Genomic DNA, 19,315 nt, shown 5'->3' on the forward strand with positions numbered 1-19,315 from the left:
CCTTCCCTTCCCTTCCCTTCCCTTCCCTTCCCTTCCCTTCCTGTACCCAGGTGCTATTTTCATATCAACATAATAAAATTTGATTGAAATTGAACAAGAGGATGTTAGGCAAGGACAGTGGAACTGGTATATAAATAGACACAAAACCAGTCCAGTCTTCAAGAACATGCTCTTTACATTAGATATTAAGCTACAGTTCTGCATTTGCTCCAGTATATTTGCTGTAGGTAGGATACTGCCTTTTGATTAATGCCCATATATTCTGTATATGCTGTAGGTAATATAGAATGGCTACACATTTTGAAATAATGTTTTAGTTGCAATTAATTCATTTTGCAAAAAATATTTAGTTATTTTCATTTGTAAAAGTATTTGATTATTTCTAGAGACAAAGCCAGATTTGAACCTTCTTAAAATAATTATTTATTTCTACCAAACACCATTATACTTACCAAATCCCCTAAATCTTTTTATCAATTGTCTTTCAGGTAATGATTCAAATCATTATGTACACGGCTGCAACATAAAATGTTTCCTAAATACTGTATTTTACATAAAACTATACTTTCTTGTCAATTCTGATGCTTGTTATTATATTTACCTACATATTTTGCTTAGAAAGGCATGGTGTTCCTTCTATAATCCTGCTGTTAGCATACAACTATCCTGCATTTGACACACAGTAGGTCCAATACACCAGGTCAAAAAATTTGTTTGTATTATTGTCTCAGTTAAGGTGAAATGTTAAAGTGAAAGGATTTGTTCTTAATCCCAATGGTAAATTGAAGCACTCTTCTAAGGGTTCTTGAAGTAACTTACAAACTGTGCACTGCTTTACTGCACATACAGAGCCAACTCAAAGTGAGACGATGAAGAAGAGGAATGAGGGACTACAGTAACAGAGAAACTACTTAAGACCAAAATAATATCTTGCAAGCATTGAATACAATATAGTCTTTCATTCCTTTTTAGTCATTGTATCAGTAACATTCCTTGTACATTTGGAACATTTAAATTTCCCGTGTCATGGCACAGAAACCCATCAAGTGCTAGGAACTGTACAAGCACAAACCAAAAAGCTGTTGCCATTCCTAGTAGAAATGAACATTACTTTGGCATTTTTTAACTACACACATGGCTTGCTCAACAGAAAACAGAAGGACTGTGAGTAGTTCTTTTGTAAATACTGTGACGAGATTAACCTAAATGAGAATATAACACATTTTTACAGAAGACACTTGTGATAAGGCAGTAGGATTTCATTTGCTTGTTTGAGAAGATAATGAGTTTTGATCATCATAGTAGCAAAAGAATAGTTTATACCAGAGTTAAAAAACTCTTATTTTTGAAGTTGGTTTCAACAGTGGTTTAACAGACTGATTCTGTGTTACACTACACTGAATCTTGAATTGCTACTATAGTCAGTTTTCATAACAGTGTTTTCTTTTGACATAACATTTCCAGCCCATTACACTTCAGAAGCACACAACAGTCTTCTCTTGAATTGGGAAACAGAGCTTATTGATACATCTGTAAAAGGAAAGGAGAAGCCTAAATTTTACAAAAATAAATAAATAAATAAAATCCATATTTTATTTATGACTACTAAGGAATAATCTACAGATTTATTTTCAAATAGCTAATATCAGTTTAGAGGGTAACTTTTCATGAATCTGCCTCATACAGTCTGTTTATATATTTGCAAAATCAAGAAATATTTGATGTTTTCCCTAACATGGGTTTACAGAACCTCAAAACACTCTATAAAAGGTGGTTATATTTTGAAAACTGGACTGTCTCAGGAAGTGTGACTGAACCTTCCCACATGCAGTTCAGAGAGACTACTGTGAAATGTTAATCTTCCAAATTAAGGAATAAGGAAAATGAGATACAGTCTCAGTTCCTCAAAAACTCAACTTTAAACATGCTTTTGTGTTCTGCTGGACTCAGCCCTTACATATCCTTATGTTCACAGACTACACATTAAAGAGTCTCAAAAAAATTAACAATATATATTGTGAAACTGCTAATATCATAGCAGCTTGTTAACCACACTTAGGTGGTTACTGTGTGGTAGCCAAAATTTAGAGTAGAAAAAGTAGCTTGTTTTACTCAAAAATGAGAAGTGAGCCATCTGCAAAGGGCTATTTCATGTCAGCAGCTTCTATTCCATTCAAGGTTGTGCATTCCAACAGTGCCCTGATACCTTACCCAAGTCAATGGGAAACGACACTCAGGATTTTGCAAAGTGCAATGCTATGGACTCATACTGAAGCAATGAAAGCAGCTACAGTAAACATTACCATTTAAACCTAAATGTAGGCAATGAGCTGCTGACACATACTAAAAGAAGATCAGTTCTCTCTTGGAACTCCAGACAGTGAATGTGATCAGTCTGGATCTAAAGGCATTTTAAATGACACTCTTTACAAAGAAAGGTTGAATCACACAACATGAAAAGTTTGAGCTATTTTTTTCTCACAAATAAGTAGATACATAAATATAGAGGCTGGAGAGCCCGTAAAGGTAATTAAAATGAAACCTAATAATATAATTTAGCATAGAATCATACAATAGTTTGGGTTGGAATGTACCTTTGAAGATCATTTAGTCTGCCTGCCTCTTCAAGGAGAAGGGACATCTTCAACTAGATCAGGCTGGTCAGAGTACCATCCAGCCTGACCTTGAATGCTTCCAGAGGTGATTTATCTACCACCTTCGTGAGGAATCTGTGCCTGGGTTTCACCACAGTCATTGTAAAAATGTCTTCTTTACATCTAGTCTGAATTGAATTAGTTTAAAATCATAATGCCCTGCTTTATTGCAACAGGCACTACAAAAAAGTGTTTCCCCAACTTTGTTAGAAGCCCTCCTCAAGTACTGGAAGGCTGCAATAAAACGTCTCTGGAGCCTGCTCTTCTGCAGGCTGAAAAAGCCCAGCTTTCTCAACTTTTCCTCATAGAGAGGGGTCCCAGCTCTCTGATTATCTTCATGCCCCTCCTCTGAGCCCACACCAGCAGGTCCTCGTCTTTCCTTAGTACTTACTACTCTGGAGCTGGATGCAGTACTCCACTAGTACTCTAGTGGGGTCTCACTAGAGCAGAGGAGCAGGATCCCCTCCCTCACCCTGCTGGCCACACTGCTTTGCATGCAGCCCAGGATACGATTGACTTTCCAGGCTCCAAGTGCACACTGCTGGCTCGTGCCCAGCCTCTCATACACCAGCGCTCCAAGTCCTTCTCAGCAGGGCTGCTCCAATCTGTTCATCCCCAGCCTGTGATGATACCAGGGGTTGCCCTGACCCAGGTGCAGCACCTTGTACTTGGTCTTGAACTAAACAAGATTTCCATGGGTCTATTTCTTGAGCTTGTCCAGGTCTTTCTGGATGACATTCCATCCTTCAGGTGTATCAACTGCACCACTAAGCTTAGTGTCATCAACAAAGTTGCTGAAAGTTCACTTGACCCAACTGTTTATCTAATTGATGAAGATATTATTCTCTAATGGGCACAAGACTTGTGTATTTGCCCAGTACTTGGCACAAAACTTTTCACTGCTCTTCATCTTTACACTAAGCCATTGACCACAACACTCTGAATGTGATCATTCAGCCAATTTCTTATCTAACATTCCACTAATCAAGTCCATCTCTCTTCAATTTAGAGAGCAGGATGTTGTGTACTTTAAAAAGTACAGATAAATGACATGTGAAGCCCTTCCCGTGTCCCTTGATGTAAGCACTCCAGCAGAGAAGATCACTGGGTTGGTCATACAGGGCTTGCTCTTGGTGAAGCTGTGCTGGCCATCCCAAATGACCTCCCTGTTTTCCATGTGCCTTAGTGTAGCTTCTGGGAGAATCTTCCCAGGAACAGAGATGAGACTGAGCTCAATAGTTCCCACAGTTTTCCTTTCTACCCTTTTAAAAGATGGGTACAATGCTTCCCCCTTCCAGTCACCTGGGACTTCACCTGATTGCCATATTAAAATACTATAGCCTCATATATTTTCTTTTATTGTGATCATAGACATCCCTATTTCATTATTTTTGAACTAAATTTTGATTTTGACCTAAAACCTGTACTGTTTCTTTTTTTACCCTGAAGTTTAAACTTTTATGATTGCCTGCAATAAAATGTACTCTGCAATAGAGAAGAGCTGTGTTTCTGAAATATTGAACTAAAAGCCTATAAATTGCTGCAAAGAAAGTTCAAACAGGACCATGAAATTTCAGAAAAGAGCAATCTGAAAAGGCTCACTTCCTACAGGGAAAGAGAGTAAGAATAGGCTGTAATTGCTGGGTACTATTGTGTTTAATCAGAGAACCACTAAGTGCCTATAATTGCTGCCAGCTGCTCGGCAGAGGTCAAAAAGTCAAACTGAATGTTAGGAATTATTAAGGTAGAAATATAGATGAAAATAAAGGAATTTTTTTTGCCTCTGATCGTGAACCTAACACCTGCAAAAGGACATTCAAATGCATAAATTACTTACACACAAAAAATAACTACATAGCAGCCACTAGCCTGTGTTTCCTCAGATCCTTCTTTTTGCCTCACTAGAAGACGTGTGTGATGCTTTTATTTTTTCAGACACAACCTCCCTTGATCACCGTGTTATTTCAAAGTTGACAGGGTAGCTTCAGAATGGTATCAGCCATTCCCTCATTGCTCTTAGTGTGACATGTCTGGTCCCATAGATTGCTGTACATCCAGTACACTTCAGCTCTTCTTTGGTCCATCCTCCGCTCCACGTAATGCTTCATTTCCTCAGGCTGTGCTGCCAGGCAAAGAACTTAAGAGGCCTGGGAACAAATTTTTAAAAAAACAAAAAAAATTGCAGAAAAGTGGCCTGATTTTGGCTGGAATAGAGTTAATTTTCTTCATAGTACCAACTATGCTGCTATTGATTGGATTTGATTTGGATTTGTGCTGGAAAAAGAATTGGCAGTTCAGGCATGTGTTAGTTATTGTTGGGCAATGCTTAGAGAGCTACAGCCTTTTCTGCTTCTCATACCACCCCACCAGGCTGGAGGTGCACAAGGAGCCGGGAGGGGACACAACAAGCTGGCACTTTGCTTTGTTGAACCTCATACAGTTGCCTTGGCCCATGATTCCAGCCTGTACAGGACCTTCTACAGAGCCTTCCTACCCTCCAGCAGATCAACATTCCTGCCTATCTTGGTGTCATCTGAAAACTGAATGAGGACAGGATCATTCCTTTGTGTAAAGTCTTTTTTTACCCAAATCCAATCAGAAGCACAAACCGAGCAAGGATAAGCTCCAACACTGTGGATTGGTATTTTCTCTTCACTACAAACTAGCAAGTAACCAACCTAAATTCTTGCCTGGTCAGTCTGACAGTGTCCGTATGTACCTCAGTTTGTAGGAAGAGGATACATTAGCAGTAAGAGCTTGCTTTCTGTACCTACTTGTCCCAAACAACGACCTGTACAATTTCATTTTGAAATAATCTAGTATTCCTTTAATTTCTTGGGGCTGGGCCAGTTTTGAGGGATACTTTATGTGTTTCAGTTGGACTGCTGGTTGTAGAAAAGCACCTATGTAGTCTTACATATTCAGAAGTGATTCCCTATGTTCAGAGCTCCTTTGCTGAATCTTTCTCTTGTTCCACTTTCCTCATTCCAATTACCATATTGGTAATACTAGCATTGGACAGCAGGTGGTAATCATCTTCTGGTAAACTAAGCACGATTTTCACTACGTGAAATGCCTTTTTATAGCTATTTTTGCACCATTGAAAAACTACAATGCATTCATTTCAGAATAATTTTAAAAGTATATTTTTGTTTTTGTTGGATATGAAAATCTAGAAACTAATGTGTCATTAGCTGTTTATGTAGCCATTACTTTGTTGTCATGTTTATTTCTCCTATGCAAAAGCTAGAAGGTCATTGCTTGTTGTAATTTTCTCAGAAAACTTAAATTAGGATGTAAATTTTTTTACTTTGTTTCAAATTGACAAACTGTTTCATATTGATATATGGTAAATTTTTCTCTCTGTATTGGTGGAGAATTGTTTATTAAAATACATAAAGCTTTTGTTGGTATGACTCAAATTATAAATCATATAGTTTCAATCTGAAAATTTTTGGGTGGTGTGTGTTTACTTATTGTGTTTTGTAGATGTGCATTTAAAAATTCTTTTAAAATGAAGAGGCAACTACATAAAATACATATTTACTTCCCTAATATATCTTACTGAAGTAATATCACTGGTACTGCTGTGGATGTTAAAATAACATCTGTGTGGACATAACCTCTGGACCGACTGACATTCCTGTGGTTGGGAGCTTGTTTGGAGCCAGGTGTATTGGGGTCAACCCACTGCTGGAAAAGTCTTTACTCATTCTTGTAACAAGACAAGGTAGACTGGGGAAGTAGATTCTTCCCGTGGGATTATGGGAATGTACATTCTCTTAATTTATACTTTAATTCAAGACAAAACCTTTAAGAATTTCTGCATACGTTGTTATTATTAAACTCTATTTCTACAGTTTTATTTCTTGTATGCAAGTTCCAGAAGCTTGATAAATCTCAAGATGATAATATATTTGGCTATGTAAATCAAATATAATTATAGTAATCAGATACTTGGCATTATGAAATAAAACAGAATAAGGAAATCATCCTAATTTGTTTATTTCTTTCTTTAACTGCTGTTAAATAGCAACTAGGGGAAAGGTTTATAATTTGTTCTTGATTATTCTTCAAACTATTCATTGCCTAGATATTCTGTAAGTGTATTCCCAAACTGTATTGGAAAACCGAAGATTAACAACAGGTTATAACTGTAAGTTTAACAGTGATCATAGGCTGATTTTCAAAAGCATTTCCTCCTTTCTTATTTAGAGGAATGAGTCTGCTGGAGATTCATTCTGTCAAGAGCTTGGCTGTGGATAAGTATCTCCCTTAAATATTGCGGGTTTTTCTGAAATCTCCTGCAGATGGGTAAGGTACATGCCACCCCTGCATCAGATGCTTGAGGAGAAAGAATGTAGTATTTATTACAAAAAAAGATGGAGAATTCTGTGGAGGTAATATGCAATTGCTCTAATTCAATTTTGGCTGACATACCTGAGTTTCTGGCTCAAAATGAGGGATTGGATATTTTTGTGGTGCCTGAAATGATTAGAAGAATTCTCTTAATACTTCATTAACTTCAGTAGGCAAATGTGTTTTGCTGGTCATGCTCTGGAGTTTTGGAAGGTCCATCATCACCACTGACTGCTGAGTTCTTGGGAGGGATGATGCAGAAAGCTGCAATTGAGATTGATGGGCATACCAAACAAAACAAGCAACATAATGAGACAGGAATAGAAATGAGGCAAAGATGGCAACACAGAGAAAAGGCAAGACAAGAACAAAAATATTGGAGCAGAGCTGAAGCTGTGTATGACTTTTTAATGTTAAATTGTACTTATCAAAGGATATTAACTGCCAAACTTTTGTTTCTCTAGGAGGTTTTTGGAGACTCATCTAAGAAAAATTCCAAGTGACGCTTTTTCCAATCTCCCCAACATCTCTAGGATGTAAGTTCTGTTTGGTTTCTTATGCTATTCTTTTAAATTTTTGTTAAAAATTACTCTCCTTCTCCCAAATTCTGTCTTTGTGTATAAAAACCTATGAAAATATTCGTGTACCTTTGCTACCTCACCACTTATATGTTAGAACTGAAGGTATAATTCTATTGTTTATAACCTGAATCAGTTGTAGGAAGGCATTCTGTACATTTGTGAACAAGACCATTCCTCCTTTATTGAAGTCAATGTGATAAATAAAACTATAAAACTTTTTTTTTTTTTAGTTTGCAAATTACAGGAAATCGTTACACTCATAACAAATTAGCATATTCAATTCCTAGTCCTGGCTAAAAATTTGTTCCCAGCTGCTAGCATGATTTGTAACACACCTCTTTGGAAACCAGGGGCATTTCTAGATCAGATCTGGACTTTCACCAAAACATTAATATTTGTATGATGTGACAGAGACTTCCATTGTGTCACTTCCTTTGTGTGCACGGATACAGTCCACGAACCAGCTGTGCCTACATTTGTCCCACTGAAGGACAAATGTCCCTATGTTAAGGAAGCTTGCCTGCCCAACCATCCCAGAGCCACTCTGAGAGTCATGTTCACACCGTTACCAGCTCCACCCCACGTTTCCCATATCAAAATCTCAAATGTCCAGATCATTTAATCGTGATTCAATAAATAACAAAATAGCCTGAGTTTGGTGCCTCCAAGAAGGGACCCCAAACAAAGGAATCCCTGGGGTTTTACACCATCACCATTTAAGTGCCTCAAGATCAGTGGTCATTGGCTCCTGCTGTGTCTCTGAGCATGCTCTCACCTGGCTGCCCACAGACCCTTTTGCAAAGGGTCAGCAGCTCATGGCCCCTTGCCTTGGGCTCTCACCGCTCAGAGCTCAGCCTGCAGCTCACACTGCAGCTGCAAGCCCAGCTACCTGTCCTGAATGGATTCCTCAACAGCTGCCCTTGCACTGTACTGCTCATTGATGTCAGCAGTCTTGACAAAAAGTTGTCCCACATTCGTCTGTTCTTCGTCACTGGCCCATAATCTGTGATCCTGTGTGTGTCTGATGCAGTGAATTCCTCTGCCACCTCATAGTTCACTCCCCAGAATCAGAGTGCTGTAATTTAGAAGGGACCTCAGGAGAGCTCTGGTCCACAATCTGCTCATACGATCTAACCAGAATGCACAGGGTTCTAACTCGGGCTGATGCTCAGCTGTATCTGTGGCCACTGTTAACAAAATAAACCACCTCATTCAGAAACAGGCCCTTTTTTTCTTGTTCAGCTTTCTATTACTAATGTAGCAATAGGAATTCTTTTTGTCTTTGATGTTCCTTGCAAGTCTCAGTTGCATATGAGCTTTGACTGACTAGCTGAGGATTACCATTTAAGAATTCATGAAGAAAAACTTTGAGGAAGCATGGTCTGCCTATTATATTTTATAGTTTCATCCAGTAAGTAATTGTTCATGGATACCTGCAGCTTCATTTACCATCTCAGTTTAATCAGATAGATGGTGTAGTGTTTGGGTTTTTTTGGAGAGGGAGAAATATCTCTCACTTGATGTATAGTATCATATATAAAAAGGATAAACTTAGTTTAGAACAGAGTTTGATTTGAGTGTCAGCCCTTCTTTGGCTCCAAAAGCTCAAACTGACAGTTGAAATTTGAATAGTGTCAGTGCTCATCTAGATATTTCTTATAGCATTACTACTGCCACAAAACACGAACTCCCACTTCTTGATATAAACCTCAGGTTGAGGAATCAGTACCTGTGTTTTAACTACAACTTTTGTGTGTATGTCTTGGCCTCTAATGCACCACACGCCTCATTTGCCTCTCCCAGCCCATAATTTTCGTGCAATGAAAATTACCAGATCGTTCCTGGTTTTGCAAATTCATCTAGAAAATGTTCTGAAGTGTCAACAGGGGAATATACACTGTCTTTACTGTTCAAAATACAGCAGTTCATTTTGTTATATGGTGCCTACTATATGATTTACACAAATAAACATGGAGGTTTTTATCTGGAGTGAATAGAAAATTTAGTTGTCCTCTTTATGAACCTTGTTTAAACAAAAATTTCAGAGCTATAATTTCTCTTAAATGAATGCATGTCTATGTACTCTTGATAACCAGAAGAGATTTTTTCCCCCTGTGCTGCTTTTCCACATGAATGAAAAAAATATTAATTACATGTTTAATTGCAAAGGTAATTCCTGTCAGAAAGGCATCACTGAATAAAAAAAGTTTTATAGGAAATTCAAATGCAAGAGAAATGTTAGTAATGCAAATACACTGAATCTTAGTAAAAGGGCTTCACCTGGTGTTTTCTGCCGACTTAAGGCTGTATTGAACATTCAGTATTTTTAAGGTCAAGGATAAGGAACATTTATTCTGGGTTTAGGATGGTGCTTTGGAGTCATACTCCTGAGTACCTCACTAACACCCATTCTGTAGCTCCTCAAAGTGTTTTCTCCGTAGCTTCTCCACACAAAGGAGCATCTCACAGAGCTCTCTGCCAGCAGCCCCATACAATTCCCCTGTGCACACTCCTGTGCAAGACAGTGCCTTTCCCACTCTGTGCACACTGCTGTCCCACAGCCAGTGCCAGCACACAGCTCCCCACACCTCACTCACATCTGAACCTCTTGTGCTGCCCAGTGCCAGCTGATCCAGCACAGCCTCATCTCAGTTTCCATTGCCTCTCCTGCTCCTGGCTGTCCTCTCCTGAAATTCCCCACAGGTCACCAAGCTGCTCTCCATCAGCAGCAGCAGAGGACAACAGGGGCCGCTGGTGGGCAGCAATACAGGGGATGCTGAGGTTGGAAAAAAGTAAAGAAAGGTGGAGAGAGGGAGAAGAAAAAAAAAGAAGGCCTGGGAGAGGGCCTTGTGGCTGCTGCCGTGTTGATCTGATTTAAATCTTGCGCTCCCAGGCTCTTTCTGCATGTCATCATAGCTGGACGCGAAAAATAGTGAGATGACAAATGAAGTGGCATGACAGGGACTAGCTGTGGCTTCCCAGTGTTTGAGACCTCTTTATTTTTCTGTTTGCTGGTGTTTAGTTACATCTCTATAGATGAAACACTTCAGAGTCTGGAGGCCCATTCCTTCAACAGTTTAAGCAAAGTCACTCACATGTAAGTACTGTAATTAAATAAATGAATACAGTGATGAGATAAATATGAAATGTGTGGAAACAACATACATAATGATGTTTATCATTCCTGTCTCTTATGTAGCTAAATATTCCTTTTCTCATTGCCTTTCTTCATAATGTGGAGCAAGTTAGTCTCTTTTTTGAGCTTATTTTATTGTGCTTGTTTTCCATACATCTTTTTGGTTCCCTTGCTCCTCTGCATCTTCCCATACAAATGCAGGTAAATGTAGTGAAAAACTAGTGGGACTACATCATGAGCTTGATGTCAAGTTGAAATAAAATGGCAGCTATTAATGTCAATTTACTGCATGTAAGTGTAAAACATTAATATAAACATCAGAAATAAAATCAGAAGGACCAAAGCACAGAGCAAAATGGCACTAGCTGCAGACATGAAGAGTAAGTGACCACTCTGAAAGCGCACTAGTAAAATGAAGAGTGTTTATATGGTTATTAAATGGAACAAGAATATTATGGAAAAAGGCTTCTGGGAACTGCTTCTATACATTTTTGTTCTCATGTTCTGACCAATCCATACCAAGTGACACTCCAAGAGCACTTACAGAACTGGTAGGATGCATCCAGAGAATTCCTGTCATCCATCAGGACCCTGTCAAAATGAGAATGTAATGTATTGAATAGAGAGCTCCATAGGATCCATCCTGTATTTGGTACTCTTCCATGTTTCCATTACTGATCCAAAGGAGGGATTGAAAAGTGTGCCACTGTTGTAGAGCTCAGCTGAATTACAGTTTGGCATATTTCAGAGATTTTTGTTTGCAGTTGTTCCATGGGAGAGCACTGTTGGTCACCATGGATCCAGAAAACATTGTCAGAGAGAAAAATCTTTTGTGTCCAGAAAGAAAACATGCCAGAGGCAGATTTATTTTTTAAGGTTGTAGCAAGAGGTGAAAGCTACCACCCATTTTCACACTTATGTTTGAAAAAGTAAAATAATGTTAAAGTAGATTAGATGAGGCTCATGACAGCCTCTAGGAAATGCATTCCTATGGCTGGTATAAACACTAGAATTGTTCTCCTGGAGACATTGTCTCTACCACTGCAGGCCTTTAAGGCGGTATGATCATAAATTCCATAGATCTAGTTAATCTTCACTCAGAGAAAGAGATTGAATTAGATGATGATTTAACACTGCTGTATTTTCTATGGTTTTTTTTCTTTTACTTTACACAGTGTGAATCAGAAAGACTAACAAAGTTACAGGAGAAAAATATAATTATTTTTAATGAAAATAAAGAGAGAAACTAATGCTGGAAAGTGTAGGTGACTCCTCTAAGAGAACAAGAACCTGACTGGCATATCTAGAAGCAGAGTGCAGGATCCTGAGATCTACTTCAGGCCACAACATGCTCTAAGAGTATTTCTGAGTTTCTTAGCAAGGCTTCAGTGTGATCTCAGTACTTACCTTTGGTTATAATACCATTCCCTATTCTGTAGATGTTTTTTCCCAAGCCTGTCATGTCCACATTCTCTCTTCCTTAGTTGTCATGTCTTTACAATTTCTTGTTTAACACAAATGAACATTTAATGAAATATTTACTGGCAGCACATTTTATCAGCAATGAATAAAGCATCTGCCACTATGCACTACAAATTCCTCATATGGTACTTCTTTTGTGGTTCACCTTATTAGAAATTAAAGATAAAAAGCTCCAGAAGGCTCCAAAGTCAGTGCATTACCCCACCCACTGCAGCCCCCAGGCCTGGATGTGTTGTCCATGGCCAGGAAGCTGCAGGTCTCTGCAGGTGTAGCAGAGTTCACAGGCACCTACTCTCATGTCACCTCTGGCACAGGCTCAGGGGAGGGCATGGAGAGAATGTTTCCTGCTCCACTCTGCAGGGGTATGGTAATGTGGGACCCCTTAAACTTCTTGCAAAAAAAACACTGCAAAAAGAGAAACTGTACACAGACATACAGGATATATTTTGGGGTTTTTTTCCTGCACAAAAGCCAAAATTACTACTCAGGACAAGACATCAGAACTCTGCTCACAAAAGTTACAGGAAAACCCCGGGCTTTTACAGATAGCCCACAAAGGGCCACCTTCACACACTCAGAAGTGCTTACCAGGTTTATAAAATGTTTGGAAGGCACGTGTATGATTTAATCAGGGAATATCCAGGCATCTGGCAAGTTAGACAGTTGCATATAAGCTGTGAAAGAAAGCAGTTTATAGACTTGATCATTTTTATGGGTTGTTTTAACTATATCTGTGATAACGATTATCACTGCTGAGTTTGATTTACTTTCCAAACAACTGGATTATACAGGGATATTTGTATCTTGTGCTATGCATTAATTTAATGCTCTCCATTTACATAGTATTTTTAAAGTATTATTGCTAAAATAATACTAGGTTAAGATTATCACAAAGTATTTTAAAGGAGGTTGAGATTACTCTAACAGTTTTGAAAAGTCATTTCACAGAGTTTTATTTTTACAGCTTGTTTTTCTTTTAATTTTCATGAAGTGCAGCTTTATGTAAATAATCTTTTTACCCTAACTGAAACTTATACATACAGTTTCATTCTCAAAACATTTGTTTTTAGACATAAAAACTTCTTAAGAGAAAATTCAGTGTTTGTGGAAGGGAGGAACTAATGCTTTGCTTTAAGCCAAGTGTTATGTGAATAGGCATCCTGTGTTCATCATGATCTGTCTGCCAAGCTTGTTAGTGCACTTCAGCCTTGATCTTCAGCAGCCCATTTTCTCAGTCCTTGTTTGGTTCCTGTGCCTCTGTCCTGACTTTCTGTTCCTTTCTGTTCCTCAGCTCTTTAAGAATAGGTCATATTTTTATGCATCCATGCCTTTCAAGTACAGAGCAACTTTTGCAAACTAAGGATACTGATCACCTGCTCTGTTTTAATGAATCACATCTCATTTTTCTGGTAATTAATGGTAACATTTCCACTCTATGAAGATGTAAATAAGGAACAAACTTTTGCTGTTTTTTTTTTTTTTCTCCCCAGTTCTGTTAAATTGGTCTCCCAATAGTTTCTTGTTTCCTCTTTTTGTATTAACCTTTTTAAGTATGTCTGTTTACGAATTCAGAACTGGTTGTCTCATACAATTACATAAGTATGTATTTTTTGTAAATTTAATTGTGAAAGGGTCTGATTAGCAGTCAGTGTCTCTGTGTAGTTGCCTTACTAGTAGGGCTGAAGCTTGGTAACATTACACTAAATAAAAACCTGTTGTAATTAGGTCTCTCTTTCTCAGGGAAACATTCCTGCAAACAGAACCTCAGAAAAATTCATTCTTTCTTTTCCTTCTTTCTCTGTGTCTTGGCTCACCTCCCCTGGTTTCTCCCTACTCTCTTCTAACTCGTAAAGCATTCTCCTCTTACACAACCGCATAAAAAGCCCTCTCAGCGTTTGGGAACAAGGCCAAAGGTTATGGTTCAAGTGGCTTCTCCTCATATATGTGATGTCATTTGAAGAGCTGGTGGGGGAGCACTCTCCAGCTCTGCAGGGAGATGGAGCCAAGGGCCAGGGCAGCCCCACCATCCTCTGGGCCAGGGCTTCACTTCTCTTGGACAGCTTGTGGTGCCAGGCCATGGGATACAGCGCTGCAGGAAGAAAAGACAAGCAACTGGAGAGGAAGACTGAAGAGATTTGTGGAGGAATGCTGTGTACCTGCAGCGAATTTCAGAGCTGGGATAAGTGCTGTGCAAAAAAAATCTTGTTAAGGTCTGCAGTCTGGAGGTAGGGAGTAGGTTGTTGGGAGCCTAAGCCGATTTTCTGGTGCCAGGGGTGCAAAGGCTTAAACAGGTGCACACAGATGAAATAACATGGAGGGTTTGGCTGCAGGGAGAGAATAAAACATGGAAGTAGATGTACAAGGGAGAGAAGCTAAGGTAGCTATAGACAAACTAAGTCCCAGAAGGTAGAAAGGTTATTACAAGAGAATGAAAAAAAAAGTTTATTTAAAACATTTCACAATTGCTGACCTGGATATTCTTAGTCTTTGTAAGTATCTCAGCATAATGTGGCTATATTGGTACTCTAAAGCCAGATTTGCAGTTTCTGAATTCTGGGCTTAAACAGACTCAAGAATGTATCAATATTGCAAGGCAGGTATGAAAAACATGTCTGGGAAATGAAATTGAGATTCCACTTAAATATCTAAATGTTTGTGCTTCTTTTAATGTTACCAAATTCAGATAGGATTCTAAATAGCATCTTAACCTTTCTGTAAAGTTAGATGGAAAACATATGTCTCAATTAATTAATAAGACTAATATTTGAATAGTTCTTACTATTAGTTTCATTTTTAGATTCATTTGGATTTGAAAGTAGTTATAGCTTTGCAACTAAATATAAGTTCATAGTTATGTTTAAGTCTTGACACATATCTTCATAACATCAAGTGACTTTCTCTGCACATCCATTCTGGATGTGATGAAATTTTTTGTGTATTTTCATTAAAAAGGAAAAGTGAATTGCTGTTCTTGGACAGTCAGGTAGGTGGTGATTTGATTGTGAACCTAGCACATTTTTTAATTCCTAGTCTGAGTGCCAGAACTAAAATTTCAAATGGTTTCTGTACTTCAAAGAATAGAGTAGAGTTTGTAAAGCAACTCTGAATACTTTTGTAAATACTCCACAAATAATTATCTTAGCTTGTGGGTAAGTAGCAGCATCCTTTTTTTCTTTTTTTTTTTTTTAATGAGCATCTATAAGTAATTTTAGTTAGGACTGCAAAGTGAAATGTTTGTTCAGTACACCTTTTGAATTTTTTCATCAATGGTCAACAAAAATGCCTACTAACTGTCTCAGGTTTTCTTGTATCTTGAAAGCACTTAATGCCCAGAAGGACTCAGGATTGTAACACTGCTGTATGCCATAATCCTTCTATTCGTAGAGTGTGTCAAAGTTGCATTTCCAAAGTAATGTAGAATCAGCTCTCATAGATGGTTAGATATCTGGGAACTAACTTACTAGGCATTTTAAGTATATTCTTTGGCATTATCTGTATTTTAGGCAGCTTAAACTACCAGTAGTTTTCCGACAGCTGCTTTTCAAAGAACTATAATTTTTAAGTTCACAAGTTTCAGTATTGTCAACTCACTAACTCATAGAAGATAAATGATAAAAGTTCAAACCCTGATTAATGAATTTACTGATAATCAACTTGCTCTTCTATCTTTATGGACCTTTTGGGATTAATCTTTACACTATAAGAGTCTTTTGATTGCAGTTTAAAAATTAGGATCATATAACATTTATGCATCTTTGAATATATTACTCATGACCGATTACTGTAAAAGAAATTGTGAAATGCAGTTTGTTCTGTTAATTGATGAGATCAGAACTATTCAAATATCTTTTCTCCTTACAGGCTTAACTTCATAGGCTCCAATATCAACGGAGCAATAGATATCCTTCAAATCTGTGATTTTAGGGAGGAATTCCTTCCAGTAATCTAAGACTAAGCATGTTTGAATATTTAAAACAAGGGCAGAAGCACAGTCCATGAATGGAAATGAATTTGAAGATCTGTGGGAAGGAAAGGATTAGAAAAGAGAGAAAAATAAATTGGATTAGAATTGTTTTAATTCAGAGACCAATTTTGCATCTGGGAGATGTTAGAAAACAGCATCAGAGAATTAATGTGTTTTTGTTTGTTCTTTGCTGTTTGTTGTTGGTTTTTGTTTTTGGTTGTTTTTTGTCTACTAAAGAAGTGAAATTTTCTCACAAGATAACAAAAAATTTTGAAAGATGAAAAACATTCTTCTTATAGGCTTGGGGCCTCTTTATAAGCAGGAAAAGGAGATAAGAAGTGAGGAGATTGTTAAACACAGCCTGGTGAAGGTTTGCAGATGTTCCAGCCCCCCTGTGATATGTAAGGCAGGACTCAGGCCTCATTGTGTTTTGCCCCTGCTAATATATGAGCCTAGCAGTCTATGTCTCCACTTGTTTTAATTCTCCAGCCAGAAAGATGATGGAATAAATCTACTCTTTGCACTTCAGCTTTGTGTCATGGTCATTTTGGTGTTATCCACATTATACATTTATCCACATCACACAAGATCTTTCTCTTTTTCACCTAGATAAAACCAGAGACCACATATTCAGGCCAGTCAAATGCAGGAGGCATATTTAACTGGACTAGAATCAGGAAAAACTGGATTCCTATCCTCAGTTTTTCTTAAGCGTAGCAGTCACTTTTATCAAATCACCTTTTATACTTCTCTCATCTGTTTTGACTAGACACTTCTAAGCCTGGCTGTCTGCTTCACAATGGCCCTTTTCTTCCTTTTGGGCTTTAAGATACCTCTGTAATACAAAGTGTAGGATGAAATACAAGTATAAATACTGTATATATTAAAGCATACGTCTTTTTTAATCCCAACATTACCAGTTCAAGAAAATTGAACAGCAGGGATATAAACCTTTTCCCAATGTTTAGTTGAATCATATTTATTCCCTCACTCACATTTTTTAAGATTTTCTCTCATTACTGTACCATCTCATCTGGCTGTTTAAAATATTTTATTCCCAGATTAATTAGTTTTTCATTTGCCTTTTTTAATCAGCAAATGTCCTCTCATGGCCCAATTACTTAATAAATCAAAGTTGTATATTACATTATTTTGTTCTTTTAATTTTAGTACCATCTTCTGATTTTGAATTCTTATTTCCAGTACCCTCATCCAAATAATTTACGCAGAATGCTATGAATAGCAACAAAACAAAACCTGATGATTATTTGATACTCCAATGCACTATCCATTTCCAGGCTAAAGGCTCAACTGAAGACTCTTTCCCTGGAATATTCCCTCAGTTCACAGAGGAGTATCAGGTCAGGAAGCTCACAAGTCCAACATTTTGAAAACAGTCAGTGATGGAAAAAACATGTCAGTTAATGTTTATGAAGCAAATTCCACTGTTAGGAATGTGATAGCTACATAACTAATAAAATAATTGGAGAGAAGCAAGAAACTGATAACGAGAGGATTTCTTTTAAATACAGGAATACAACTATAGTTCAAAGTAGCTAACAGATGTGAAGAATAGTTAAATACAGCACTACAGTAGCAGTACTAAAGCAATTTATTACATCAGTTTAACATGCAAGTAAAAGGTAAATCCTCATTTCCCTGCAGTGTTTCAGCAAACAGAGTGAAAACTGATGACTTGAAAGGTGAAGCAGAACTGTTTTGTCAGTACAACAATATATGAAGAGTTTGAAGTCTTTGCACCAGTGTCTACAGAGTGATTTATCTACTAACTTCTGTGTCTTTTCCCACTTCCATTTCTTAGACAGCTTATCTGGGTTGATTTTATTGAAACAATCTATTAAAACAATTCTAGAGGCAGAGGTAGTCTTAAATCTCAGTTTTCTGATTCTTATATAAGTTACTTAGCACAGTAAGGCCATGGTGAGAGAAATACTACTGGTTTCTGCCCATTTTGTCTCTGTCCAGTAGCAGCACTTTGACTGACTTAAGGCTGGAACATACCCACGTAACCTGCACCTCCATGCCATCAAAATCTGTCATCTTTATCAAATTTCTCTGTATAAGAAGCTAGAAGTGTTTTCTTCAGACCCATTGCTCCACAGCTAGCATCAGGAGGAAGCCTGGCATCCTTCCTTCTATATCATCTCTATTTTAAGAAAGGCTGAGAGCTGTTTCAGCAGTGTTATGAGACCAGTGTCCAGAGCTGATTTAAGGTAAAGAAATAGAAGCAAACATGCAAAACCATCCATATCCTTCTGGAAACAGTAAAGAGTCCAAGAAATTAAAATTGCACATGATGGGGGAGCGCTTTTTTAATAAAATATGAAAATTGGTAGGTCTGCTGAAACTACTTCAATACTGAGAATTTCTTCTTACCCCCGTGCTTCAACAGGCCAGTCCCCAGGAATGATTGCATCATTCTAACATTGCTCTGGTCTTAAGCTAGTGCTGGCCAGTACAAAAAGCTTGCTGCAGGAACTAGATCCCTGAAACTTCATTTTAACATTGCTGATTTCTGTTGTGATAAGTCATTAAATATCAATTATCAATGTTCCTCCCTTTTTACAGTGAAATTCGAAATCTTAGAAACTTGGATTACATAGATGCAGATGCCTTTAAGAACCTCCCACTTTTGAAATACCTGTAAGTATTTAGTACCTGTAACAAACTGATATTTAAATCTCACAAATGACTCTTTACATTATAGCAGTTTTGTTAGTTTGCAATTGATTTTGGAACTGATTGCTGTGTTTTTCCCTGTTGCTTTATTCTAATGACAGAAAGCCAGCAAGGGTAGGGGTTGGAACTCTTACTACTTTTGTGAGAAAGGAAAACATGTTCACAAATTCATCAGTAGTTTTCCCATTTCTCTCATCCATTAAATATCTAGAATACATGAATATTTCTTGGCAAAATTCCACAGCTAGTTCTTTTCTTATGGTAAGTGCTGTCTTACTCTGTTTTTGTAGGAAATAGTGGGTAGAAGGGACACAACAGATATATACATATCTTTAGTATTTACTAGACAATTACGGACAGGTTTAAATCATACCTGTTAGCAAAATGTGAAAAGCTCATAGACACCTGATTTCATATGACTTCTATGGCAGAAAGAAAT

At 37.7% G+C, this 19,315-nt stretch overlaps 1 protein-coding gene and 1 long non-coding RNA gene across 5 annotated transcripts in view; one reads left to right on the forward strand and one right to left on the reverse strand.

The window, feature by feature from the left end:
• Positions 1-19,315, forward strand: part of TSHR (thyroid stimulating hormone receptor) — a 46,296-nt gene that overhangs the window by 3,505 nt on the left and 23,476 nt on the right. Inside the window, exons 2-4 of one of the 4 annotated variants that reach the window (XM_015629986.3) lie at positions 7,478-7,549; positions 10,617-10,691; positions 18,766-18,840. In XM_015629986.3, coding sequence (XP_015485472.1) covers positions 7,478-7,549; positions 10,617-10,691; positions 18,766-18,840 — 222 coding nt within the window. Of the gene's footprint in view, positions 1-7,477; positions 7,550-10,616; positions 10,692-14,187; positions 14,438-18,276; positions 18,411-18,765; positions 18,841-19,315 lie in introns of those variants that run through there. The other 3 variants (XM_015629987.3, XM_015629988.3, XM_015629990.3) reach the window with 3 other exon arrangements.
• Positions 53-14,184, reverse strand: LOC107205540. Its single transcript, XR_001522019.2, has 3 exons — positions 11,275-14,184; positions 7,095-7,277; positions 53-4,801 (listed from the first exon to the last, which is right to left on the reverse strand). It is a non-coding gene; the product is annotated as an uncharacterized LOC107205540 (long non-coding RNA).

Source organism: Parus major, chromosome 5 (genome assembly GCF_001522545.3).
Source record: "Parus major isolate Abel chromosome 5, Parus_major1.1, whole genome shotgun sequence".
NCBI lineage: Eukaryota > Metazoa > Chordata > Aves > Passeriformes > Paridae > Parus > Parus major.